The sequence below is a fragment of the Clupea harengus genome, chromosome 10 (genome assembly GCF_900700415.2).
Source record: "Clupea harengus chromosome 10, Ch_v2.0.2, whole genome shotgun sequence".
Classification (NCBI taxonomy): Eukaryota; Metazoa; Chordata; class Actinopteri; order Clupeiformes; family Clupeidae; genus Clupea; species Clupea harengus.
The window spans coordinates 22,156,814-22,184,313 of NC_045161.1; the positions used below are offsets into that span (position 1 = coordinate 22,156,814).

The 27,500-nt window shown below is 44.5% G+C and overlaps 1 protein-coding gene across 1 annotated transcript; it reads right to left on the reverse strand.

Moving 5' to 3' along the window:
* Positions 1–362: 362 nt before the first annotated feature.
* Positions 363–22,108, reverse strand: kdr (kinase insert domain receptor (a type III receptor tyrosine kinase)). Its single transcript, XM_031574385.2, is given in 31 exon segments — positions 363–1,889; positions 2,078–2,178; positions 2,325–2,391; positions 2,602–2,744; positions 2,988–3,093; positions 3,908–4,007; positions 4,210–4,321; positions 4,633–4,755; positions 5,027–5,118; positions 5,526–5,676; positions 6,330–6,418; positions 7,093–7,206; positions 7,575–7,679; positions 7,802–7,934; positions 8,583–8,689; positions 10,443–10,574; positions 10,916–11,062; positions 11,541–11,897; positions 12,291–12,399; positions 13,263–13,368; positions 14,878–14,947; positions 14,950–15,033; positions 15,243–15,418; positions 15,633–15,750; positions 16,133–16,322; positions 16,557–16,693; positions 17,065–17,233; positions 18,614–18,735; positions 19,982–20,196; positions 20,481–20,577; positions 21,746–22,108. Coding segments are annotated over 31 exon segments (4,059 nt in total). The 5' UTR covers positions 21,810–22,108; the 3' UTR covers positions 363–1,666.
* Between the last annotated feature and the right edge of the window lie 5,392 nt (positions 22,109–27,500).

The following is a 27,500-nucleotide window of genomic DNA, read 5'->3' on the forward strand; positions in this document are numbered from 1 at the left end:
GCTCGCCCAGGAAAAACACCCAAGGCTGAGACCCATTGTTTTCCAAGGGTTCACATAATGTGCACGCACACACACACATACATATACACACACATACACACACACACAAACACAGAGTCTTTCTCTCTCTTCAGAACAACAGGCTCAGAGCAAGTACATTGTCTTCTCAGGGTCGGCAAAGCACAGATACAGGAAGAGAGAGATCACAATACACAGAACACAGAGAGAGAGAGTGAGAGAAAGAGAGAGAGAGGGACAGAGAGAGAGAGAGGGAGAGATAGAGAGACTGTCAAAGTAGACACAGTCAGAAACTAGGTTATTTTCATCTGTTATTCAAAAACACTGACAAAAACATCTTGATCTTGATCAGCAAATATGTTTATTTTTATAAAACTAGTTAATTTTTTTACAAGATCAGTAAATAACAACAATAATAATAACAATAATAGAATAAGCATAATAAAACAAGAATTTTTCGACAGGGAAACAAATTCTCATAATAAACTGTACAATCGAAAAGCCCTCAACATGATGTCATTTCGTGATCTGAGTCCGGAGAGACAAAGGCAACCCATGCCTCTATTAAACACAATTGAGAGGAGAGGAGAAAAAAAGGCGGAGAAAAATGGGGAAAGAAAACATTTGCTCACTCGATTGTCTCACATTCCATTTGCTATTTCCTGTGTCACAGGAACTGGGAGGGTCCCCCTGGCAACAGGCTCCTGGGGTCATCCAGTTTCTGCACAAACACGATTACACTTCTAAGACTCACACAAAAAAAAGGAGTCTGTTATCAGCACAAAAAAAAAGAATTAAAAAAAAAGAAGAAATGACTGTGAACACACACTCGAAAATCATAATCTCTTCCCCCATGTAGTATATCACATTTCTTTTCAAAACAAAGAAACAGAGGTGGGTGAGGAGACAGACTGCCCTGTAAACAAGTGGAAGCGGGGGCATGTCTGGCCAATATCTGGGAGTTAATAGGAACTGGTGCCATGGGCATGCTTGAAGAAGGTTGAAGGGCACAGACTGGTATTTCCCCCACAAGGCACTCGACGTAAGGACAACCTGAGCAGAAGCTGAAGGTTCACAGGGAATTGAAGCTCTCCTATTTGAGCTCCAGTCCTGAGGGAACACGAGTTACATTGTGTTGCGTTTGCTTTCTATTCCAAGAAAAACCTCAGTTTCTCATATCTAAAACATTAGCAACCGGCTAACCTAGAGACAGTTCTGTGTTTGGGTAAAACAGCTGGCTGATTGAAAGACCTCAATATTTTTGAGTAGTTAAATGCAAAAATGATGCCATTATCCCAGGGTTTTAAAATTGGACTTAGGCACTTCTATTTCGTTTCAGAATATCTTATAGCTTATTACGTAATTATGTGGAAAAAGGAAAGACAAAGAAAAGGCAACACTATTCCTGGATCCACAAGGTGTCATTTTTTTCATAGATAGCTTTGTCGCTCATTTCTTCCAGCCTTATCGCTAGGCAACAGAAAGGACTGCACAAATCACATCATCACAGTTACACGCTTGTCCACTCCTTGAATTCAATTGTTGGCTTATTGACTTATTGGTTTAAGCGATCACATTAAGGGCTTTTGTGAAGGGTGTTATTTTATTGCTTTGAAAGTTGTTGAATTCTGTTTCTGAAAGCTAAATGCTAAACAGGCGGTGCACTGTAACGTACATCCATGCTAAATTTCTCAGCAGGCTTGGGCAGTGGCCTTTTCATTGGGTCCCTCTTCAGGATCATCTCCTCGTTGGCGTAGATAGGATCCTCTCCTCGCTCTGCATCATCAGAGTGGTACCCAGACTGGTACCCGCTCGTCTGATTGGACGACTCAGATTCCAGCGACTCTTTACTCTTGCACCGGAGGTTCGTGCTTAAAATAGATACCAACAACAACCTTTAAAACACAGCAGCTAAAGTCTACATGTCACCACGAGTCAATATGTTCATTCATTGTAATAACATTGTAACTACATTGTATCACAGTGCACTTCATCATCTATTACAATAACCATCTAATTTAATACTTTTGTTAGGGATAGATGAAAGGTGACCTCTCACCTGAAGAGGTGTGTGCGTGAGGTGCCATTGAGATTGCTGTGGTGGTCCAGTTTTTTCATCTCTTCTGCGGAGAGGCCCATTGCTCTGTCAATCTCAACATCCTGGGGGGGAGCCAAACGCATGCACGCTCAAGTAAACAAGACATTCAATTTGTATTTGATGTATTTGCCTATCTAATATTCAAAGCTGCAATGCGTGTTATTTTGTTTAACATGAAAGCATCACAAATTGCTACTGCAAAGCTCACCCGAACAAGGCTATGGCCCAGTGGAATGTCCTCAAATAGGGCCTGGCCATCACCCTGAATGGGATACCTGTGTTGGTGATTAACGACACAAAAAAGATTTAGAATCATACACACTATTTCTATACTGAAATGTTGCAATGAAGACTGTGACAACATTTTCACTCATAAAAATCTAAAATCAGTGCATTTATAGTGCTAATAAATGTCCATGTTAGACCAATTTCCCAACATTGTGCTGGATGATGAGCTTGACCGTGCAGCTAAGTGTTTGGCCCACCCTAGTGCTGGGGCGTTGTCGTAATGGAGCTGGGCAGCGGTGCTGTCCTCTCTGGGTGACCTGCCGAGGAGGCCTCTGGCACGGGCAGAGCCTGAGACGCCCTCCTGGTCGCCGACCGTCAGAGGGATGTAGTCTTTCCCATCCTAGGCACACACACACACACAAAGACATATACGCAAACACACACACACACATACAAACAGACGCAAACACACACACACGAGCAAACAAACACACACATACACACACACACACACACAGACACACACACAAAGAGGGGGACAGTAAGAAACATTAATGTTATCAAATGGAGACACACCTGTGGATTTGACACAAGACCGTAAGTGAAGTCAGTTTATGCTTAAAGACAGATAGGTCTGTCAGACCTGGTGTGCGCTGGCCTGGAGCAGGTTGCCCAGGTGTTCCACCAGCTCAGCGAATGTGGGTCTGTCTGTTGGCCGTTCCAGCCAGCAGTCCAGCATGGTCTGGTAGCTGAGGAGGCAAAGGACTTCATCAGCGAGAGGTTGAAGAGCACTACTAATACCTCTGAGGTTGAAGAGCACTACTAATACCTCTGAGGTTGAAGAGCACTACTAATACCTCTGAGGTTTAAGAGCACTACTAATACCTCTGAGGTTTAAGAGCACTACTAATACCTCTGTTTCCATTTGAGGTTTAAGAGCACTACTAATAACTCTGTTTCCATTTGAGGTTTAAGAGCACTACTAATAACTCTGTTTCCATTTGAGGTTTAAGAGCACTACTAATAACTCTGTTTCCATTTGAGGTTTAAGAGCACTGGCAACCGGTCCTCTCACTGTCTGATTTTGTTATGATTCACTTTTTATTAAAGGTACAGTCCGTGATTCTAAGACCATACACTTTGTGTATATTGCTCCTCAGTGTCCTATCGCTGTCTGTTCAGCGTTTGTGCTAAATAGAAAAAAAACTCTGAAAAAACTGATGTTCAAACACAGTCCTGGCTCTGTGAATGAAAAACAAGCATAGTGGCTCGAACCGAGCCATACACAATCCCAGCCAAACACGGAGCTTCAGGAGCTTGTAAGGGAGGCTGTTGAGCTCAAATATCAACCATTTCTCGCTAAACCAAAACGCAGACTCTGCCTTTAATTGCTATAAAGAATGGGGTTCACTTTGCCTGTTGTGATAACAGTCCTTATCTATTGCTAGTTACATAATAATTAGAAGAGCTTGGTTTTGCAAAGTCTACTAAAAAGTACTATTTACGTCTAAATAAAAGTTATAGATAAGGAGGTAGAAACATAAGGTAAGATAAATATCTTACATCTCTGGTGTGGCGTAGTCAGGCACTCTCATCCTGGCGCCCTCTTTCAGTCTGCGGCAGAAGGACTCATCGATGGCCACGCCGGGATAGGGGGACGCCCCTGTGTCAAATAGGGGGGGGGGGGGAGAGAGAGATAAATGCCATGCAGAGGTCAGATCACAGTTAAACAGTTGTGCATTATCAGGTTTGGCCACACTGTTTGTTCTCATGTCATCCCTAACAACAAAATGAGTATTGTGTTCTCTGACTGAACTAGCATACTCCGCTGTCGCTTCATATTCTTTATTCTTGAGCCTGTTTACCCAGAGAGAAGATTTCCCAGAGCAGGACTCCAAATGACCACACATCGCTCTGTGTGGTGTAGACACGGTCAAAGATGGTCTCCGGGGCCATCCACTTCAGAGGAAGACGAGCCTGCAACAGAGAGACAGACAGTCAGACAGACAGACAGTCAGACAGACAGACATGTCACAACGCACGTCCACCTGGCCCACTTCAGAGACAATCCCGCCACGTGTAAACAACTCTTCAAACAGACGAGGAAACGACTGAGCAGTGTGTTTACTATCACTCTCATTTATGTCCATTTGCGTATTTTAAAAAGAGATGTATTTGCTTCAACCCAGATCAACAAACCCCGCTGTGGCGTCATGCGAGGTAAAAGAAGCGAGAGGGGCAAAAAATAAAGAAGGGACGAGAGACAGCTGATACGCGGAGCATCTTACATCTCCCTTGCGGACGTAGTCGGGGTCCTTGTACACGTCTCTGGCCAGTCCAAAGTCACAGATCTTCACCACGTTATTTTCTGAAAGCAAGATGTTCCGAGCTGCCAGATCCCGATGAATGCACTGCAATTTCACATAGATATCACCATTAAGTACACACTTCGCTGCTTCTTACATACTTACATTTATGTACACACATGCCATTAAGTACACACTTCATTGCTTCTTACATACTTACATTTATGTACACACATGCCATGATGTACACACATTCATCAACACCTAATTAAACCTAACTTAGTATGTATGACTATACACAAAGACTCATGACCTGATACTGGTATCAGTTCCATGGTGCTAAGCAGTAGCATTAGCCGCCTAAATAGCTGCTAACCTTTCGAGAGGAGAGGAACTCCATGCCCTTGGCCACCTGGAAGCTGTAACTAATGAGGTCCTCCAGAGCGAGATGGTCCCAGTCTGAGCTCTCTGTCAGGAGAAACGGTGAAGGGTAAGGGTGAAAAACTTCTAAGATATTAAAAAGTTAAAATACCACAATAGCATCGCTACATGCAGAGTAAAACCCAGATAACCATTTTTTTTTTACCAGTGAGTAAGAGCTAGGGGACTAGTCAATAAGTGAGTTAAGGAGAGTGATGAGGTAAATGAGTAAGGCGGTAAGTGAGGTGGCCAGGAGGGGTGAGGGAAAGTGAGATGGTCGGTAAGTGTGTGAGGGAAAGTGAGATGGTCGGTAAGTGTGTAAGGGAAAATAAGGTGGTCGGTAAGTGTGTGAGGGAAAGTAAGATGGTCGGTAAGTGGGTGAGGGAAAGTAAGATGGTCGGTAAGTGTGTGAGGGAAAGTGAGAAGAGGAAAGGGACGGTGAGATGAGTCGGTACCTTGCTCCTCCAGGCAGCTCTCTGCCCAGTCCTCGCGTGAGCAGGTTGCAGTGCCGGTGCAGATGTCCAGCCTCGTGCCCAACCCCAGGTCCCCCTGGCTGAAGTCCTCCTCCACCTGAGACGGGCTGGGCCAGGAGCTTGGACCTCGTCTCTGGATCAAGAGAGCAGATGTGTGTCAGGGTCAGATGTGTGTCAGCTATGGAGATGTGGAGATTAGCTATCAGGTACTCTCCTGATAACATTAGGTGACCTTAGTGTTCAGTCTCAATTCTCCATGGAAGCCAACTGACAATCAAATAGTTGAATGTGTTTCGTTCAAAATGAAGCTGGTTATAATGGCCTGCTGTAAGAGATCATGTTCTAAAGCTCCAGCTGTTTACGCTACAGATAATATTTAAAAAACACTCTTCAGTCACCTTCCCCAAAGTTGTGTGCCTTCTTCTCCACATGGCTTAGAACACAGAAGTCTGCTTCAGATTTCCTCTCCCCTGTCTTTGTTTATTTAGTTTTGTCTCTTTTTATTTCATTAAAAGTCAAAAATTGGTGAACTCCACCGCTCTCTGCAGCCCTCCCTGGTTGAAGTTCCCTGCACTATGCTCCATTTTGTCTCTGGCCTTCGTTCAGCTCCTTATGTAAGACCCCACCGCTCTAACCACATCAGTCGCCATCTGCGGCTGCTTGTTTAATGGTCGAGGACTGGAGTAACCACGTCTCAGACTTCTGTGGGGGGTTGAAATGGGGCTGGGAAGGGGGCAAAGGGGTGTTTACAACTGTTCTTGTGAGAAACATTTGGGGGGAATTTACCTTAAAAGGGCTGTACTCCTCCCGCTTGCTCTTCAAGTAGCTGGAGAGGTTTCCGTTCTTGCAGTACTCCACAATCACCATCAAAGGACCTGAGAGAGAGAGAGAGAGAGAGAGAGAGAGAGAGAGAGAGAGAGGGGGACAGAGAGAGAGAGAGAGAGGGGGGGACAGAGAGAGAGAGAGAGAAAGAAAGGGTGTGAGAGAGAGGAAGAGATGGGGAGAGATACAGAGAGAAAGAGTGATCAAAAAGACATATGAAAAGAGAGAGATAAAGAGAGAGAGAGAGAGATAAAGAGAGGAGGGCAGGAGAAGAGTATAGAGATGAGTTGCACGAGTGTTTGCAGCCTCTCTGTATCTTTGGGGTGGAGTAAATGTATAATTAACGTTCATTTAGAAGGGGACGCTGAAAGCATCCTCTTGCACTCTATAAAAACGTAATAATGCGTTGAGAACAAAATGTGCTTCGTACACTTAGGACAAGCAGTCCTTTACACGACATACAGACAGGCATGTTGGTAGTGGGGAGGAGACCACATGGGGTACAGTGGTATTCAAAACCACAGGGCCTTAATGAACTGATGTACAAAACATAAAACACACAAGCACTTGCTGGTCTCTCTCTCTCTCTCTCTCTCTCTCTCTCTCTCTCTCTCTCTCTCTCTCTGTGTGTGTGTGTGTGTGTGTGTGTGTGTGTGTGTGTGTGTGTGTGTGTGTGTGTGTGTGTGTGTGTGTGTGTGTGTGTGTGTGTGTGTGTGTGATGACTCACATCCTGGTTTTGTGCATGCTCCAAGCAGGTTGACTACATTGAGATGATGGCCGATATGAATGAGAATCTTCAGTTCAGACATGAGGGCCTGGTACTCACTGGTAGTGGCGCCCTCTATTGGTGGGAATAGTAAGAGACAACTCATTTTCACGATGGAAGTGCATCTACACACTAGATCCTCAAGAGGAGATGATGATATTATGCCACGCTAAACACTATCATGCATGTCAGTGTGTGAAAGTGACACAGTTCAATTTAATTATATTAAATGTTATTTATATAGCGCCAAAACAATAAAATGGTCTCAAGGTGCTTTACAGAGCTAAGTTAAGGCTACAGTCTAAGTCTAAGGTCTTCTGCTTCTGTGGTCTGCAATTTGGCGTAAAATAAACAAACTCCGATGTCACAGATATGTTACTACAAATGAAAAAAACTAAAACAATGTGCCCAAAAAAAGGGATCATATGATTTTTTGAAAATACCTTTAAGCATTTTCACTGCCACAGTGGTGCAGGTTGTGGCTTTCTCAATGCCAAATGCCGAGGCCTCCACCACCTGACCGAAGGCTCCTCGACCCAGTGGCTCTCCTGCAACACACAGGGAAACAAGATGTTCAGTCTCACACCAGTGTCCTCAGGAAGCTCAGGCTAAGGAAGTCACGGAAATCAGCGACGCAATCTTGACTGGAAATTGGATCATTCTGACGCACCTAGCTTGAGTCGGTCTCTGGGAAACTCCCACTTGTTGGCATCGTAAGGGAGCCTCTCGCAGTGCTCATCCATCGGCATGTCATCCTCGTCCAGGATCATTGACAGGTAGCCAGTTTTCAGCTCCTCATTTGGCTGACACACAGAGAGAGAGAGAGAGCGAGAGAGAGGGAGAGAGAGAGGGAGAGAGAGAGAGAGACAGAGAGAGAGAGGGAGAGGGAAAGACAGAGAAGACGATAGAAAGGGGAGAGAAGAGACATTGGCCTGGTTACACACACAGATCGTCCGTGGGTCACCTACCCCTGCACTCACCCCAGTCTCTCAGCATGTCTCACCCCCAGGTCCTACATTGTGGGAAGTTAATGGGCCCGTGCCCCAGATTGTCCCACCACCCACCCACTCCCCACTCCACACTCCCAGGCCCCGACCGTGCAGCCGGACAGCCCCAGTCTGTGAGACCCGACGGAGGGTGCAGGCCAGAGCTGGCTGGCCTACGTGACTTACTGGAGAACCAGCAGGGCCTCTTTCCTGGAACGGACAAAGGAGAGAAGGCATGCCAAGCAGCCCTGCCAGTCAGTTCCAATTTGTCAAAGTGTTGCGAGCTTCGACATGCTGCGTTTTGCGTGCAGACGTGTTTATGAGTTTGTGTGTGTGTGTGTGTGTGTGTGTGTATGTGTGTGTGTGTGTGTGTGTGTGTGTGTGTGTGCACGTGATAATAAATACGTTAGATCAAACGTGTGCACGTCATGAGTGTGGGCTTGCGGTTGGGTGGTAAACAGTTACCCGTTTCCGGCTCCGGATGACGAAGACGATGAGGATCCAGAAGAAGATGGCTATGACCACGGCTCCTATGGGCACGATCAGCTCCACGTTCATCTTCTCCTCGGCACCTGCACGGTTCATTGTTAGCATCATCAGCATTAGCATTAGCATTTAGCAAACCTGGACATTTAGGTTTCCTAATTCCTTCTCTGTTCTGCAGAACCTACAGTATGAAAACTGATCATATTTTCTTGCACTAAAAATGCAATCCCAGTGTTGCTTGGTACGCACAATAATTACAGCATGAAATCTGGTTTTAAACACTACAATACTTCCACCTGTCTGGACGCTATCGCCCTGAAAAGATAAATACATAAATAAAACATTTCTTTAGACTGATGATATGCATATGGGGACAGGAAATGTTTGTGTTTCATGTCTGCAGATAGGCCTGGAATATGATCACTAAGCAGACCAGAAAAGGGCTGTACAATTAATAATACTAATAAATAATACTGAATTGACCAGAACCTCAAGCCAAAGGCTACAGAAGAAGCTGAGACCCAAACACAGGAGAATTCAAAAGAACTACTAAGAGAACGGCTACAGCTCCGGCTCCCATCAAACATCAACACTACAGTTCCTTCACAGCCATGCGAGGTTCTCCCCACACATGTCCTCACCGCTACTTCTCATGTTTTCCTCCATTTTGTCCTCGACTACTCTAATTCGGGTTACTCATTCTATTCCCACGGTTGTCTCCGTGTATTACTTCAATATCTCAATCTTCTCAGTGAGTTTAAATGTTTTTCAGTCTCTGTATTTCCCTTTCCCTTCGCTCTCGCCCCTTCCCCTTTTTTCCTCATTATCTCTTTAACGCTGAAGGAAGCGTGAGAATGGGGGCTCCTCGCTCGTTACAGTCCCTGTCCCCCCCTCGTTAGCGAGCCTCAGTGGCGTCTGTGTGACGCCCCGGCCGAGGATCAGTGGCAGGCAGTGAGTCACGTACGCTCTGCAAACAGCTAGCACATGTGCTAGTTCCGTTTGTTAGTCTGTCTGTTGTTATGTTCCCTCCCTCTCTCTCTCTCTCTCTCTCTCTACCTATCCTCTCTCTATTTCTCTGTCTTTATATTGTTCTCTCTCTTTCTCTATTCTCTCTATTTCTCTATCTTTATGTTGTTCTCTCTCTCTCTATCTCTCTTCCACCCTCTGTGTGTATGTGTATCTCTGCCTAGGTGGAATGGAGGGCTCTGGAAAGAATGTGAGAGAACGTGGGGAAGGGGAGGTGGTGGAGGAAGGCCAGTAAAGAGAAGGGGAGGGGAGGGGAGAGGGGTCTGGAGGAGGAGGTGCGGTCCCTTCTCCCCTTTGTCTTCTGGGACTCTTTGCTCTGCTTTCTTTTTAGCCACAACCAAAGGATGTACACCAGAAGGGTCAACTTCCTGCCTGACGGACAAGAGGCTATTTTTAACATCAGAGGTTCTTTAAGACAAATAAGCCTGATCTAAACAAATACAGGGATAGTTGGTGTAGAATCTATTCGATATAGACTCTATACTGTAAAATGATGAGGCTGAGTGATATTAGATACCCTTACAACCTGTTTGAAAGAAATGAATGCTTTTGAAAAATATGTTTAAACAAGGTTGATCATGGTTTTCAAAAGGTAAGTGTGTTTGATTTTTCAAAGGAAATGTATTATTTTGACAGGAAATATTCTGCTTGGGGACTATTTGTTAACTAAATATTGCTACTGATTGGCTAAAGGTGATCAAAGTGTAAGCGGTTGACTGATTAAGGCAGATTTTTTGTTAAATGTCCTCTGAATAACTAAAGCTGATTATTCGTTTGTCCCTGTTGTCACTTCCTGATGTGGCGATGGCTCACCTTCCACGCTGAGGAAGGCCTGGTCTGTGTCACAGCCTTGGCTGTTGCAGGCGCTGCAGACGTATAGGCCGCTGTCGTCTTTCTTGACCCGCAGGATGGTCAATGTGCTGTTGGACCGCTTCAGAAGTACACCTGGGGAAAAAAAAGACACAAAACTGTGAACTCAGTGTCAAAATCATCACAAAGAACTCAGCATCAGAAAAAATCTGAAAAAAAAGACAAAAGACAAAAACAAGGATATCATTTCCACAGTATCATTACTCGATACAGTGCTTATTCTACCACCTCTAAGAAGATAGAAGATATCATGTTAGTAGTCCGTCTGTACTACAAGCCATTGCTTAGTAGTCTTACTATGAAGAGCGCTTATGCAAAGCCGTTCAGATGATGATAACAGAATGGTATTATCAGATTTCCTATGACATACCGAACAAAAAATACTATAACAAACTAAATAGGGAAAAGCAGCTCACCCGACTCCTCTCCCACAGTCCGGTTGTTCTTGGTCCAGATGATGGTTGGTGTTGGAGTGCCTGACACCTCACATGTCATTGTGGTCGAGTCACTCACATTCACTCTTTGGTCGGTGAGGACGCTGGTGATTTTGGCTGGTTCCAGGGCTAAATACACAAATGAAGGAGGTCATCAACACAATTCAGTTTCGGCGTTAAATGCTAATGGAGCTAGACTGATGTGGTAAGTTTAAACAAGCGTTATTGTTGTTGTGACTGGCAAAGAGAATAGTCTCGCTTGCAGAAGAAGATGCGATAGTCTCCTCAGAGTTTTCCTCTAGATAAGATTTGTTATAGCCACGTTCAACTAAATTCAATTCAGTTTCCATTTTTATTAACTTTTATTACTTTTTATTAACACTTGACACATTGAAAAGGAGCACTGTCTTGAAGCACTTCACAAGAATCCATTCCTGAAGCCTCCCACCTCCAAACCCCCTGATGACCAGTTTTCCAGTTTTTGTTTGCTTGTTTGAGAGGAAACCTTGACATACTACTGTATATCTCAGTAAAGGGAGAGCCATCTTCCTCGGGCCAACCCAGGAGAGGTGCTGTGGAGAGGTATAGAGATGTCCATGTCCCTTACCTCTGAGCGAGAGGTAGTGGAGCAGGCAGGTCTTCTCGGACGACGTGGTGAGGCTCTCCACCTGGCAGACGTAGAGGCCCTCGTCCTGCAGGGAGGCGTTGGTCAGCAGCAGCTCCATGGTGATGTTGCTGCCTTGCACCCTGAGCGGCGTGGCCTGGGGCAGAGGCAGGAGGGGCCGGGGCAGGGTGCGGCAGGGTTGGGCGGCCGGGAAGGCCTGGGTCTCTGGGCTGCTGGACACGTTTGTCACCCGGTACCAGGTCAAGTTGCCGTAGAGCAGCCGGTCTGCTGTGCACTGCAGAGCCACGTTGTCTTGCTCGATGGGCTCGGATGAGGAATTCAAACTGAGCTCCAGGCCCCCTGTCGGCATGGAAACATGACAGAAGCACACACACACACACAATGACCTCACAGTGACAAACAGAAGGAAGGACTTTTCATTACAATTTCATCATAAACTCTCCTTGTCCAGCACAGGTCTTTGTTCACAAAGGGCATTCCATCAAATTATTCTTATTTAATTAATTAATTAAGGGTTGCAACATTTAATTTGAGTCATGTCATGCCCTCTCCAGTAAATCTTGAGAAACCTTCTCTATCTAAAAGTCTACACTCAAAACCAAGAACGACAAATCCTGAGCGCAACAAGATTTTCATCGAGCATTGGAATAACACAGCATCACTATTTAAACCTCCCAAGTCATCTGATCAGTCATGTATCATCTGCAGCATGAGAACGAGTGTCAGACTTACGTGTGACCTGGAAGACGATGATGTACTCATCCACTCCTGCTTTATTGGTGGCGATGCACCTGTAGATAGCGTGGTCCTCAGCCTTCCGGATCTTCAGTGTGCTCACAGTCTGCACACACACACACACACACACACACACACACACACACACACACACACACACACATATACACACACACACACACACACACACACATATACACACACACACACACACACACACACACACACAAACACACACACACACACACACGCGCACACACACACACACACACACCCACACACACACACACACACACACACACACACACGCACAGGGAGAGTTTGTTATGTCACTGTTAGAGAATCAAGAGGACTGTATGAACACAAAAATGGATTTCTTCCCTGATTCCCCCGACAAACAAACAAACAGCTGTAAGGGTTTTTAAAGGCTACAGATTTTGATCTGAGACTAAAGTTGTCAAGGTCTGCTTTGTGAAAGAGTTCACTTGGTATGTTGACGCGGTTCAGAACACTTGTGAGTGTACAGAAGGCGTAATTGATGTAAACGGGTCATGTTTTGAGCTCATTTAGTAGCCGCAGTAGTGTGTTCTGGGTACGTAGAGGAGGACTGTGAAAAGAGATGATGCCGCAGTAGTGTGTTCTGGGTACGTAGAGGAGGACTGTGAAAAGAGATTTCTTCTTGGAAATGGGCTTTCTCTTCTTTGATATTCTTGGTGACATAACCTGGTGTAGAGGACACACGTGGGCTGGGTGGGCCAATCCCTCGCTCAGTGGATTCTACTAGATTACTGAAACAACGAGAACAAGTGGATACCAAATCTGGTGGAAACTCTCTACCGATGGCCTATGCTCCACTGGAGTGAGAAGGTGAACAACAATAACAACAATAACAACAACAACAACAAGCGGACACACGTGCCAGTGTATTAACACTCGTTTTGTGTGTTTGGTCAGAGGGAGTGGCGGTACCTTGAGAGAGGCGTCGGCGATGGTGCTAGGGCTGCTGACGTGGTTGAGAGCCGTGCCGTTGGTGAGGTCCCTCCACTGGGAGCACTCCTTCAGTCGACTCACAGGCCTCGCTACCCCTCGCCTGTAGTAGACACGGAGAAAAACAGAACGGAGCCATGGATAAAACGTATGCACAGATTTAATCCCGTGTGGCTTTGGTCTGTTTTGTGTCAGCTTGGGTAAAGGAATCTGTGCCAAGACATACAAAGGGCATTGATGCATGGCACACACAGAATACACAATCTGAAATTCCTTCCCAGATTAAAATAAACGGATTCAGGGTCTATTTGGAGGAATGTAAATACTATTGGACCTGGGAACACAATGACCACACGCGCAACTCAGCTCACCAATTTGTCAGCACATGCTTAAAACACAAGCACACAGACTTAGAACGTGTAGTATTTATAAATATGCAGAAATACAGAGTTTTTAGAACAGGCTCGCTATTTCAGGGGTGATTACACAAGTTATTTACCGACTGTGAGACAAGCCCAGGAACATCAACAAACTCTTACACACACACGCAGATCAGCAATGACGGCACTAGGCCAGATATAAACAGAGTAAGCTAGAGGAGAACGTAAGAGATGGTAAGATAGGGGGAGAGAGAAGGGGAGAACACTGACAGAAGTGTGAAAGGCGCTATTGAAGGAAAAGGTCATTTGTAAAAGTCCAGTTTTGGAACAACAGGAAGCTGCGATGAGGGGGACAGGAAGTAGGCCGTGGTGCAGTCTTAAGATAAGGTCCCCTCTTGTGAGTCATCGACGAATCACAACACGCGCCCAAGAAGCTCATCGCACAGTAGAAGCACCCCAAGCAAGGCCACTGTTTCATTGCAGTGATTCTCCCCACATTTGAAACCAAGTCACTCAGTCCAAAATGTGTCCTGGCCTCCTCTAAACTGAACTGAACTCATCTAAACCCTGCAACCACTTCCTTTAGTCAAAACCATGAATACAATATCATCTATACTGATTAACTACATAAATACGCAAGCACACACACACACACACACACACACACACACACACACACACTCACACACTCACACACACACACACACACACACACACACATACACACATACACTCACACACTCATCTCATTCAGCACCCTGTTTTGCAGTGTTTTGAAATCTTTGGACAGAGCTCATTGTGTCCGTCCTCTATCACATCCTCCTGTGTCTCAGTGGTCAAAGGTCAGTCATATTGTCCCTACCAGAGGCCCTCCTCACGCATGTTTTCAACCCCAGCCAACTGTGCTTCTGAGCATCCACAACCACAAAACAACCACCATGATGTCAGCCATCCACCACACAGTCAACACATCAACACAAACATAGCCATCACAACAACACAAGCGCAAACAGTATCACAACTAATGTGCAGCAAACGCATAAATACTGGACATAAACCCCCGAGGAAACACAGAAATGATGACAAATGTAGAGAAGACATTGCCCATGTTGTTGCCAACATATTGCCATAGTTTCTTCTTTACTAGAAAAAAAAAGTTTTGAATTTTGCTTTTGTTTTGAGATGTGGCTAGCACAAAGTCATGTGATTTCACTTACTGGAAGAGGATTGGACAGTCTTCCTTGGGCATCCACTGCCATTGGATGTCGACTGGAGAGGGCCCCCCCGGGAGGTGCACCGGAGGGCGGGGCTACTGCCGTACATGTGTGCGTCTAAATGCACCGCAACCTCCTTCTCAAAGATCTGAGGTGGAACTGCATAGGTACAAACAAACACACACACACACACACACAAACACACATATTCAAATAATTGTCTTCTGAGAAGAAAGAAGTGAGAAGTGAGAGCACAAGATAAAAAGAGAAGAGAAGTGAAAAGAAATGAAAAGAAAAAGAAGATAGATAGATAGATAGATAGATAGATAGATAGATAGATAGATAGATAGATAGATGGGTTTGTTTACCATTGACCAGCAGTCTGAAAGTGTGCCTGTGCTCTTCTTTGGTGATCCGGTTGGTCAGGACCGCTGTGTAATTCCCAGCATCCTTCTCGACCACATCCTGGATGGTGAGGTGGTCCCTCCCTGGCTTCACCCTGTTGTAGCTGTCCTCTTTTCTGATGGGCTGATCGTTCTTAAACCTACACAAAAAACACAACACTGTCACACAAAGACATAAAACACACAGCTTGTAAAACACACAGAGAAAGATTGACACACACACACACACACAACACAAACAGAGACACACAAGAGTACACACACACACACACACACACACACACACACACACACACACACACACACACACACACACACACACACACACACACACACACACACATAAACACATACCATTTCACTGAGGGTTCTGGGTAGGCAGTGTACTTCAAAGGGATCTTGACTATCCCATCTTTGGCATAGACCTCCAGGGTGTCAATCAATTGATCACTCAGCTCTATAAAGGGCTTTCCTGAAGGGCAAACCAACACAAACCCATCAAACCAACACTAAACACCAAAACAGCCTCCCAAGGCTCCCATGCCCTGCAAGAAGCATCTAGATAGATAGATAGATGGATACTTTATTAATCCCGAGGGAAATTTAGGAAACAGTCCAATCAGTGAAAAATGAATAAATAAATAAACAGAAGAAAAACAAAACACTATTACCACGCTATTAGCTATACACTATAGCATATCAGTAACTGACAGATCTATTTCTATTTCTAAATCTATTTAGCTATTTGTTTTGTGGGAAAGCATATACAGCACAATTTTAAATTAATTAATTAATTAATTCATTCATTCATTCATTCATTCATTTTGATTAATGTATTCTTCTAGGTGGAGTACCATAGACTGTAAGAGTAGCACTGGAAGTCTTAATCATTCCACCACTGGAAGCAGTGCAGGAGTATTTTCCGGCGTCTTCTACTGTCACATTCTCTATGATGAACTTGTTGGACAGTTCTAGAGTGTTCCACAGTTTCTTCTTGTGAGATTGGAGTTTAGCTCGAGACAGAGAGCTGTTCACAGACTGGACCTGAGAGGTGGATGAGAACGGCTACAAGTTGAACAAGTGGACCTCGTTTACTTACTTTCTGTTTGGCAGATAAACAAATATAAATTCATGCAATTTTCCAGTGCAGGCCCACAGCCCCCTGCCACAGATGGCTTAACCCACGGGTGAGGAGTGTATGGGTGAGGAGTGTATGGGGGGCACTGGGTGGGCCGTGGGCAGAGAGGCATGGCACCCCGCTGTCTGACTGGAACTGACCTGGCCCTGTGGAAACTTCCATGTGTAGTCCAAGACCACGTTGAGCTCTGTGTGAGCGGTGCAGTTGAGCACCAGCCTCTCCCCTACAGACAGTCTCTCCTCCCCAGGGGTCACAGTGAGGTCATAGATCTTGTATCCTGCGGAAAAGGGAGGGAGCCATTACATAGGGATGGAGGTGGGGGTGGGGGGGGGGGGGTCTGAACGGTATTGTTCTCCCGGCATCACCGTCATCAGACTAACTCAGAGCAGTGCAAAGGCACCCGTGTCTATGTGAGCCCAAACAGTCCGACTATCATTCCTATAAGAATGACTCAGGACGGCACGAACAGCACACATATACAATGGCCAATGTCACAGATCAGTCTTAGTCCATAAGGACCGTTTTTAATGCATAACTTGATTCGTGCACATACATTCATACTCAATTTGAAAAGTATCTCCTGTTGTAGACACTACTTTTTCCTAATGAACCACCAACTAACTGAAAAACACTGAACCATCCTCTCACCTACAACAGCAATGAGATATAGGGAGGAGGAGAAGGTCTCGTTATGGATGTGGGTATGGCAGTAGACCAGGCCAGCAAAGCTGATCAGGTGACTGGGCAGGACGAAACCCCTTTTGCTGTCCCAGTATACTTTCTTCCCATCTGAGGTGACCTCTTTTGGAGGGTACTTCTGAAAGAAAATTACATTTGTCATGTTATGATTTCCCATCCCCAAAAGTAAGCCCATTCTGGACTTATGCCTGGCGCATTATTGAGCATAACGCACTCTTCCTGAGTATCACTCTTTCATTAATAGCTAGTGAATTATCACTTGTTTATATAAACAAATATTAATAAAAAGAGATGATTACATCCAAATGATATGTGTATCTAAACTCAGATTAAAACTATGTTTTGATCATTATCTTAAATTATCTCCTGTAACAAAAGTTCTTGGCAAGAGACCATGTTGGACCACGTTGCTTACTTATTTTTCTCCATCATCGCACACAGGCCTGCATGCCTTAAACAACTGCTGGTACGTGATGAAAGGCATTTACAGTTTAAACAGGCTGAGGGCATCCGACTCAGAGAATGTTTATTTCATTTAAGCATCCTTCATCATACTCCTTTGACAGAAAGTGGCCTCGAAACCCAAGACACCCATGGAGGGGTGGCAACACGGAGTTGAGTTCCAGTGGAAAACAGTGTGTGTGTTATGAGATTGTGCAAAGGAACCTCACCATGACCACAATCACTGCAACCCCCAAACATTACTTGCTATTTAAAAGGGAGAACAGAAGCTCATAGTTGTCCATATCCAAGCTCATAGTTTTCCATATCCAAACCATCTGCCTATCAAAGGGCCATAACCGCTGGCAATTCATATTTAATAAGTTAATGGCACACTATTGTGGCTAACCAAAGATAAATCATACTCTCTTGGTATGACTTACAAAGATAGTAATCCAAAAAGGCCACAATCAGAGCAGATGGCTACATATTGAAGTAGTTTGCAACAGTGGGATTAAATCATTAAGACAGTAACATTATATTCTCAATACTTGAGCCATCTTCAGCTGGCAAAAAAGAACCTTATTTAAATACCATAACGTCTCACAACACACATTTAAACCTAAACTATGAACAACTATCTGAGAATATGATTTCTTTGGAACAACCTACTGATGGACTGATAACACCTGACAGTGGAACAGACCTGACACTCATTTAGTACCGGTTCTGTGCAAGATCAGGGCTGGATACTGGTTTCATTTAGTACCGGTTCTGTGCAAGATCAGGGCTGGATACTGGTTTCATTTAGTACCGGTTCTGTGCAAGATCAGGGCTGGATACTGGTTTCATTTAGTACCAGTTCTGTGCTAGATCAGGGCTGGATACTGGTTTCATTTAGTACCGGTTCTGTGCAAGATCAGGGCTGGATACTGGTTTAATTTAGTACCGGTTCTGTGCAAGATCAGGGCTGGATACTGGTTTCATTTAGTACCGGTTCTGTGCTAGATCAGGGCTGGATACTGGTTTCATGGTCATCAGCAGGGGTTCCACTCACCGTGAAGAGAGTGACGTTGATGTCCTCTACGGAACCAAGACAGGGGATGACCACTTGCTCCCCCTCCCGGATAAACACCACGTCATAGGGGTGGGCCGAGCGGACAAACGGGGACCTGTAGTCTAGAACCAAAACCAGAACCAGAACCGTGTAAACAGAAACATCTGGGGACAGTTTGCAGAACTTCACACACTTTGTGTTCATCGGAAAGGCATGTCGGGTTCAGTGCATCTTAAAAAGGAAACCCCAACAGTACGTAAATCAAAACACTGTCTCAGGATCAGTCTATATGAGTCACCTTTGGACTTAGTGACTACAGCAGTAACATTCACTTATAACATGACAGTGATGTGTATGTGTTAGAAACAGGCGAACTGCAAACACACACATCATAGGCTCCAGATCATGTTAAATGTCTTCTAATTATTATTACCTCTGCCAAGGAGGTTATGTTTTCAGTGCCGTTTGTTTGTCTGTCTCTGTTGTTTGTTTGTCTGTCTCTGTTATTTGTTTGTCTGTTTGTCAGCAGAATTATGCAAATCCTAGGAGACCGGTTTTTCATGAAACTTGGTGGAGGGGTGTAGGGCTAAGGCCGAACCCAAGGAGGATCGAAATCACGGGGCAGATCAACAAATGATCTTTCACATTCATTAACATCAGGGCATTAGGGCAGATAGGGCATTTGGCCTTGGCAGAGGGCTCTCTGAGGCCCTTTTATTTAATAGTGTTGTGACAACGCAAGTAAAGTAAAAAAAAAAAATACACAAGTTGGGTCCAAAACTCTCTCACAGATAGATTGTTTGTGTGCCCAGGTAGGACTCAACTTGGGACTGTGGGGTGAAAAACGAAATGATAATTCCCTATACGAGTGCCTCAGTGTGTCTGACCTGGGGCCTTTCCTTCGCCTGCTTGGGTAATGAGCCGTGGACATGAGACACTGCACCAAGTTAAATCACTAAATGATCTGGTCTGCCTCCTTTGAAGTATTCGGCTTAATGCACAAATAATGAGAAGCTTTGCGCCCAGAGCAATGCACAGCTGCCCCCCTTCCCAAACTCAACTGATTTGTGTACCCTGTACTTTGGAGGAGATCTTCCCTGTTCAGTGGACAGAATTTTTCTTTTTTTTGTGTTAAACTCAAGAAGGTGTCCCTTGTTTTCTTTCTGTCGTGTCTCAACGGTGTAAAATAGGATTCAATCAAATAGACATCTTTTCCCGTCCACTTTTTCCTCAGTGGGAAACTACACTAGGTGTGGCAGTACTAATAGAGAAAACGTTTGGAGTCACTGTGTCACTTGCAGGAGTTGAGAGGGGGGATGCTCACCTTGGACAAACACATATACAGAGGAGGATGAGGGGGATGCTCACCTTGGACAAACACATATACAGAGGCAGATGTCTTTCCAGCCTCCACCGGCTGGTTCTGGAAGGAGCACCGGTAAAGTCCTGTCTCATTGGCTGTCGCCGCGGTGACAATCAGAGTACTACAGAACAGACCGGCTCCACTGCAGTCCACCAAGGACAGGCGGCCGTCCACGTGACTCCGGTTGAAAGGTGTGTCCCACTCAAGGAGCTGCTGACCCCTATATTTGACCACAAAGCAGGTCAGAGAGAGTGAAAGTAAGTAAAAAAAAATAGTCAGCCACAAAAAAGTTGTGTCTCAATAACAAATACCCCCATAAAACATCCATTTGAGAAAAGTGTGCTATACTGCTACACTAGTACTACTTAAAGTCTTGAGGAGTCTTGCCTTTGGATAGTAACATGCAGGCTGAAACTTTAAAATACAACCTAGGGTTTTGTCAATTAGCATAATGGTATACAGAGTGCTGAGGTGAGGGGTGCAGTAGGACAATGGTCATCCTACCTGCAGGTAATCTCCAGGGTGTCAGTGGCATTGATTCTGTGGACGCTTTCTTGGATGCTGAGGCCAGGGGGCTCAGATGTGAATCTAAGCTCTAATGCTGAAAGCACAGATAGCAGTAGCATAGTTTTTATACGGTAAATATGCATTTCTACCACTGTCTTTTTGAAGGTTGTCTATTACAGGCTTTGCTTTCCTTTCCTTCCTTTCCATTGCTCAATGAATATAGTTAATTGTTACAATGGATATGTCTGACGGTTCAATAAAACAAATTACATTCTGAAGGACATAATACGAAACTGGCAGCTTGAATGTGAAAACAGTCAAATCTCTTCTCTTTCTCTTGACACGTGTTGTTAAACTAGACTGGTCCGTGGGATTGTAACTGTCTCACTGGTCTCTTCAGTAAGCACTGGAGAATGAACTACACGAATCAGCATGGTCTGGTGGGGTACAACACCTTGTCCATGTTTGACATGAGATAAGGAAATAAGTTCATTAAAATTGAACCGAGAGTAACACATCACCAAGTTATGGGATGTCACACAGGGACAAACATCCCATAATGTTTCTACTCAGATCCTCTGTGTGGATCTCGGGGCTGTTTTTTCCACTGCTGCAGCAGCAGCCGTCCTCCGTGCTGTGTCAAAACAGGAAGCGAGGGGCAGATGGGCCAGGGCTGGGCTCTGCGGCCCTGCTCTCCCCACGTTCAGAGCCCTGAGGTGGGGTTCCTGTTCGAGAGGAACTAGGGCAAGGGACACGGGCCTCAAACACCACCGTGCCACGCCATTAACAGATTTATGCGCTTATACGTTTAGTTATATGAGGTCGGGAATTCATGGCGAGATGATGATTAACAATAGTAAAGCAGTTCATTAATCCCACTGGCCAAAAGAGATGTGGGAAGGAATAAGGAATACCACAAAGACTGAATAGTCAACCTCAGTGTAACATTATAGACAGGAAGTTAAAACGAAATTATTTATGACATATCTCAGAACACTGCAGAATAATAACAAAAGTATATATAAAATCCATTATAAAATACTGGCCCTTAGATTAATTCAAAATAGCACCAATTTCCTTTCTTTGATAAATTAAAGAAAACTTGACTTTTGTTCAAGAAGGTTTGAAAGAAATATGGCATTAAACAGCATTCCGCATCATTAATGTTTGATTCGTTACATTTTGATTAAATAACTGCCATGTGTTATTGCGCATAGTTCAAAGTTTGCCTTCTACTTGGCAAACACATTTTTTAAACTTACCAGTCACCCGGCTGATTCCAAGGACAGTGTACATCAAATAAACGACAGAAAATGCCTTCGCCATCGTCCGACATAAACGATGGACCGTCTCCACATGAGCATGTATTCGGAAACGTCTTCAGGAAAGGTGGTATTCCCCGTTCACGCGCGCATCATCATTCCGTTCAAAGCTGTTAATATTTGAGGTTCTAGTTTTATTTATTCCAACGCAGGAAAAGAACTCCAAGACCATATGAAAAAGATCTGATTTACACACGAGGTGCTCCGTTGAAAACTTAAGCCACGATTTCAAAGGAAGTCAGCTTGGGAACAGTTGAAGCGGTAGACTAGTGCGCGGTTTAGGGGAAACGGCTCGAGCGACAGGACAACTTGTGCGCTCGTGACGCAGCAGAGCTGTGGGGATGGAGGGAGGGGATGCAAGGAGGAGCGCATTCTTCCCTTCGTGTTTTCACAGTGTTTCCACAGTGTTTCATCCATTTACGTTACATTTGCCCCCGAATAGCTAATTCTGTATACTCTGTATATTAAGCTAACGAAGATAAAGACGGTCTGAGCAAATTCCATATATTAGACTACCGTCATTTGAACCACAGATTTGTCCAATGTAGAGTTATTCAAAACTCCACACCGTAACGATTACGCTAACACTATTCTATTGTATTTATATTTTCTAGTACACTGCCTTGAGTGCGTTCACTGTTTACCAAGTAAGATAAATTGATTTTTATTTTACCTAATCAAAAAAATCGGACTTGTTTTCTGCTGTTCCTGTGGTTGTTTGCTTTAACACACTGTTAACATTATTGATGACAAACAGTCAAATGTGTGACAGCAGTGTGTCCTGGTCAGTGTTTATCACATCTCAAAGACACTTTTAAATGGATCAGTGCTATCGCTATTAAACACATATCGGACGTGACTAAGGAGAGGAAGTTAAATATCCTTTGCATTCCTGGGGCACGTGCATGATTGAGTGACAAACATTACGTGGTAGATTGCTGGTGATTGGCTTGTGAGGAGTAATGTTAGCAAAGGATATGCAACAGATCTAACGACACTGGAAAAATTATTAAATTATCTCACCTTGATGTAATCTCTTTGATATAAACATGATTGGGAAGGGATAGACTGCCAAACGATTGGGAGTAGTTGGGTTCTGAAATAGGCAATTCATTTGTCAGCTGCCATGGTATTTTTGTGGTTTCATCGGGTGAAAAATGTCTGTGTACTGCCAGCTTTGTTTTCAAATTCGCTGAGGATCGATGTGTTCAGAGAAAAATGTGTCTTGTACCTTTCACTAAATCCCAGCTTCAGTTAGGTGGTATAAAAGTAAGCCTGCTAAGTTACATCGACAGCCACTGCTTTGAACACAGCTCCAGAAATGATGTACTACATAGCTGGCCCCAGCTCACCCACATCAAAGTTATCTTTGGGTTGGACAAATCTTTCGGTGCAGCACAAACTTTATACTGTTCAATTCTAATAAATCTGCGGTACCAGCGCGGTAGTTGGCCAAGTCTGTAAAGCAGTCTCCTGAAATCCCCTATCCTCCTGGCTGACATTTTGTCTGTGTCTATTTGTTGCTTTTTGTCTTCCCACCCCATGCCACCCCCCCTCCCCCTTTCTCCCTCTCTGCCCTGGCATGCCTGTATCTACCACTGAGGACACAGAGGTCATGAAGGAGATACTAACCTACATTTAAGGAAACTACGGGAAGCCACATTGACAATTTTAGTATGTTTAAATGCAATGATGGATGGATTACCTTTTTTTATAAACATGTAGCCTAATAATAACTCATCATAGACTAGTTATTTAGACTTTTTTATCATTACAAAATTAACAGGGGAGTGAAAGAAAGAAAGGAAAAGCAGTTTATCCTGAAGAGAGAGAGTGAGGAGGAGTGGGAGAGAAGAGACAAAGGGCCTTCCAAAGAGAGAGAAAGAAAAGAGGAAAAGAGAGAAAGGCCTTCCCCTGCTTTCTCGCTCTCCTCTCCTCTCCTCTCTTCCCCTGCTTTCTCTCTCTCCTCTCCTCCAGCAGACTCTGCAACTTTATTTATCATTTATCCCTATTTCCTTTATGTTATCTTATACTTCCTTGCTAGTCTACCTCTTAAATTCCCCTCTCTCTCTCTCTCTCTCTCTCTCTCTCTCTCTCTCTCTCTCTCTCTCACACACACACACACACTCCAGTTAGCACAATTTATTATGTAAATACATTTATTGTTAACCAAACATACTTGTAAAGGGCCTCTGTTGTGGCTGTTTCTATCTCAAATTTCCCCTTAAGGTGCTCAACTATGTGTGCATATACAGAACAATGCCAATGAAAAGGCTTCTTTTAATGTAGACATGGAATATATTTGACCATATTTGCCCAGTAATGCCAAATGTAAAATGTACAGTTCTGCCTCCTAGAATGTGTAAAAATATTGTAGGGATCTCACAGAGCCAGCCGTATCTCTGGCTTTCTTGCTGTTTATTAGAACCCAGCACAAGTATTCAGACGCTGATACAGAATTGCAGCTCTGGAGCGGGCTACGATAGAGCCGCCTATTCTGCATGGTGAAGCCAGGCCACTGGGAATAGAGAGTTTTGGTCTCAGGACCCAGAGCTGAGATAGGTGTCCAGGGCGGTCGCTGGCCCATCCCCACCCAGGCCTGGACCCGGGGGACCTCGGAGGACCTCAGTGCTGCTAAAGACTGGAGATTGCTGCTCGCTGAAGACGGTCAACGTCACCCGAGGAGGCGGCTCCTAACTGCACTACTTGAGCATAGGGCCACGGCAATTTAGCAAATGTAAATCGTATTGAATTCTTTTATATTTTATTGTTTTATAGTTTACAGCCAATACAAACATGTTATATTTTCAATATATATTTTAGCACTTTATATTAGTTTAGTTTGAACTCTTTTCTGTTTTTAATTGCTGTTTGTTACGTGTGAACGCACCGTCAGCATTGCTACTAAATTCCGTTGTGCTCTGTGCAATGACAATAAAGAAATCTACCCTCTGATGATTTCACCGTCTGTTCCCAAGCTGTGTGGTCATGCCTCTTTTACTCGCAGGACTTGGAAGCTCAGCTACTCTGTTCCTGGGACAGGCTCTCTTGGCTCTCACTCAGCCGTACTCCCTTGTCTGTGAGTGGAGCTGAGAGCACGGCACTCACAGGAGAAGGGTGACTGATGAAGAGGAATGGGGAGAGCAAGCTTGGGTCAGGGCTGGGTGGTGGAGATAGAGAGATAGTGGAGAGTTGCGGTCGTTGGATAATGCAGACAGGGTTGTTAGACAGATACCACTGCCATCAGTGAGGTAAGACATTGCTTCACCACCTTTATAGGTGACATATGCACAAAATGGTCCCTACACAATAATTACATTTACAACTCCTTAGCTTTACTGCTTAAAAACATTGTGGAGATAAACATTTGCCACACTGGCAAGGAGATAGTTGGAAATAGTACAGCTACCGACTTGTTAGATCCATGGTAAAGTTTCTATCACAATTTCAGGTATTGTAAAAGCAACTGAGGATGCACCGCTGTGAAGAGGTTTCTTGGGGTGATGAAACCGTGGAGACAAAGGACTAGGGGGGATGAATAAACATTCGGAATGGTAAGGATAAGGGAAGCTCACATTACTTCAGAGATCGACTTGATTTATGAGATGAACAGTTTCTGTGTAGCACACAGATCAATCAGGCTGAAGCACTGGTCTCCACCCTCATCTATTTGGCTATGACCCCCTAAACTTGGCTCATTCCGTTTCCTTCTCTTCTCTCCAAAAAGTTTTCTATTAGTTAGTGTTGTTGTGCCTGTTGGGGCAGGACATCTCCTCTAGGTGTCTGTACTTTTGGACTTGTGTGTGTGTGTGTGTGTGTGTGTGTGTGTGTGTGTGTGTGTGTGTGTGTGTTTAGGCGATCGGTACGTAGACCCTGAAGCTCAATGCACAGAACAAGCATAATGTGTTGTCTGAATTTGCAGTGCATTTTTTAAATGCTGCGCATGTGTTGCACATAGATAATAATGTTTTCTTCATTGGCTCATATTTTGTCTGTTTTCTTAAGTTGCAGTGCGTTGAGTTCTCAGGGCCACCGTAAATCGGGGTTAAAGTTGAAGTCTCCTACCTCCACATGTTTCCTGTCCTGGTCATCACTGCAGGGACCCCCCAACACACACACACACACACACACACACACACACACACACACACACATGAACACACACACACACACACACACACACACGCACACACACACGCACGCACACATACACACGCACGCACGCACACACACACACACACACACACACACGCACGCACGCACGCACGCACGCACGCACACACACACACACGCACACACACACACACACACACACACACACACACACACACCTCTGCCACCCCCACCACCTGCACCCTAAACTTCCACTTCCTGCTGGTCGCCTCGACCCTGACAGAACTCGTGGAAATGCTTTGAAATGGAACTTTTCTGTTGTTGTGATAGTCTCACTGTGTTTCCCTCTTTGTTTGTAGCGTATTGAGGGAGTTGCTCATTAGGTGAAGACTCTGTGGACTCTCAGCTGGACGACGGCACTCACGTCCTCTCTGCTGCGGGTTTACTCAGTGATGTGTGGCTAATCTAAACATGGCCTTCAACCAAAACAAGTTATGAAATCAGAATAAGAGTGAGAGGCATCAGGTTTAAGTTACTCCACGTAGGGCATTCGTCTTTGTATGCATTGTTTTTCGCTTTGGCTTTAAACAAACCCAAAAACACAATCCACCTCTAATCCATCACTGATCATAACTCAACAAAGACAGCCATGGCTCAAATTCTCCTCATACTGTATGCCCTATACGTTTTGTCCAAACTAGCACAGGTTTGCCTTTTGTACCTGACACAAAAAGCTACAGTATGTGTCAATTTTTAAGAGCCATCTTGCAGTCCAGTCGCAGAATGTTAACCTCTGCTGCACAGTCCTGTATGTGTGGTCCAGTGTGTTTGGCAGAGCAGATTAGCTTTGCGTAGATGTGTGGAGCTGAACCATCACCTGAGGAGGGAACTGGAAAACAAAACGAGAAGAGAAAGGGAACCACTCACAATCATCTGGCACGCTGGGCACTGGGTCTGCCTGACACCCCTCCCACCACCCGTTTGTGCAGATGGAACACACACAAATCTATCGTCGATCTAATAATTCTACTGATGCAGGAAATAGAACATATTTAATTTTGCTTCCACCTACCACCCCCCCTGCCCCACACGCACATTCTGTCCTTTAACACACACACATACTCTCACAGCTTTATATTTCGTATTCTAGAACAAAGGCACACACACTTACAGAGACACACACACACACAAATCAACATTGTACCTCATACTGTTCCCTACAATGTTACCTTCCTGGTAACATTGCAAGTCTTCATCAATTACGGTGACTTTGTACAGGACCTGCAGTCATAAACATCCATCATAAACACAAAGATAAACTGCCTGACTTCAAAAGTCAAAACCTTGAAAAAGACTTGAAAAAAACTCATTCAGCACTTTGTACTGTATTTGGTGTTTGTAGCCTACTTTAATTGGACAAAATTTGAACTCATTGTTGGAATCAACAGTCCAGGACATTGCACGTTTCTATAAACATTTTTCCATGACTATAAGGAAATCTATTACAGATGTCCTTTCAGGAATGTGATGTTACTCATCCATTATGCATAGTCAGTCCGTTTGGCCGTTCCTTGTTGTTTTA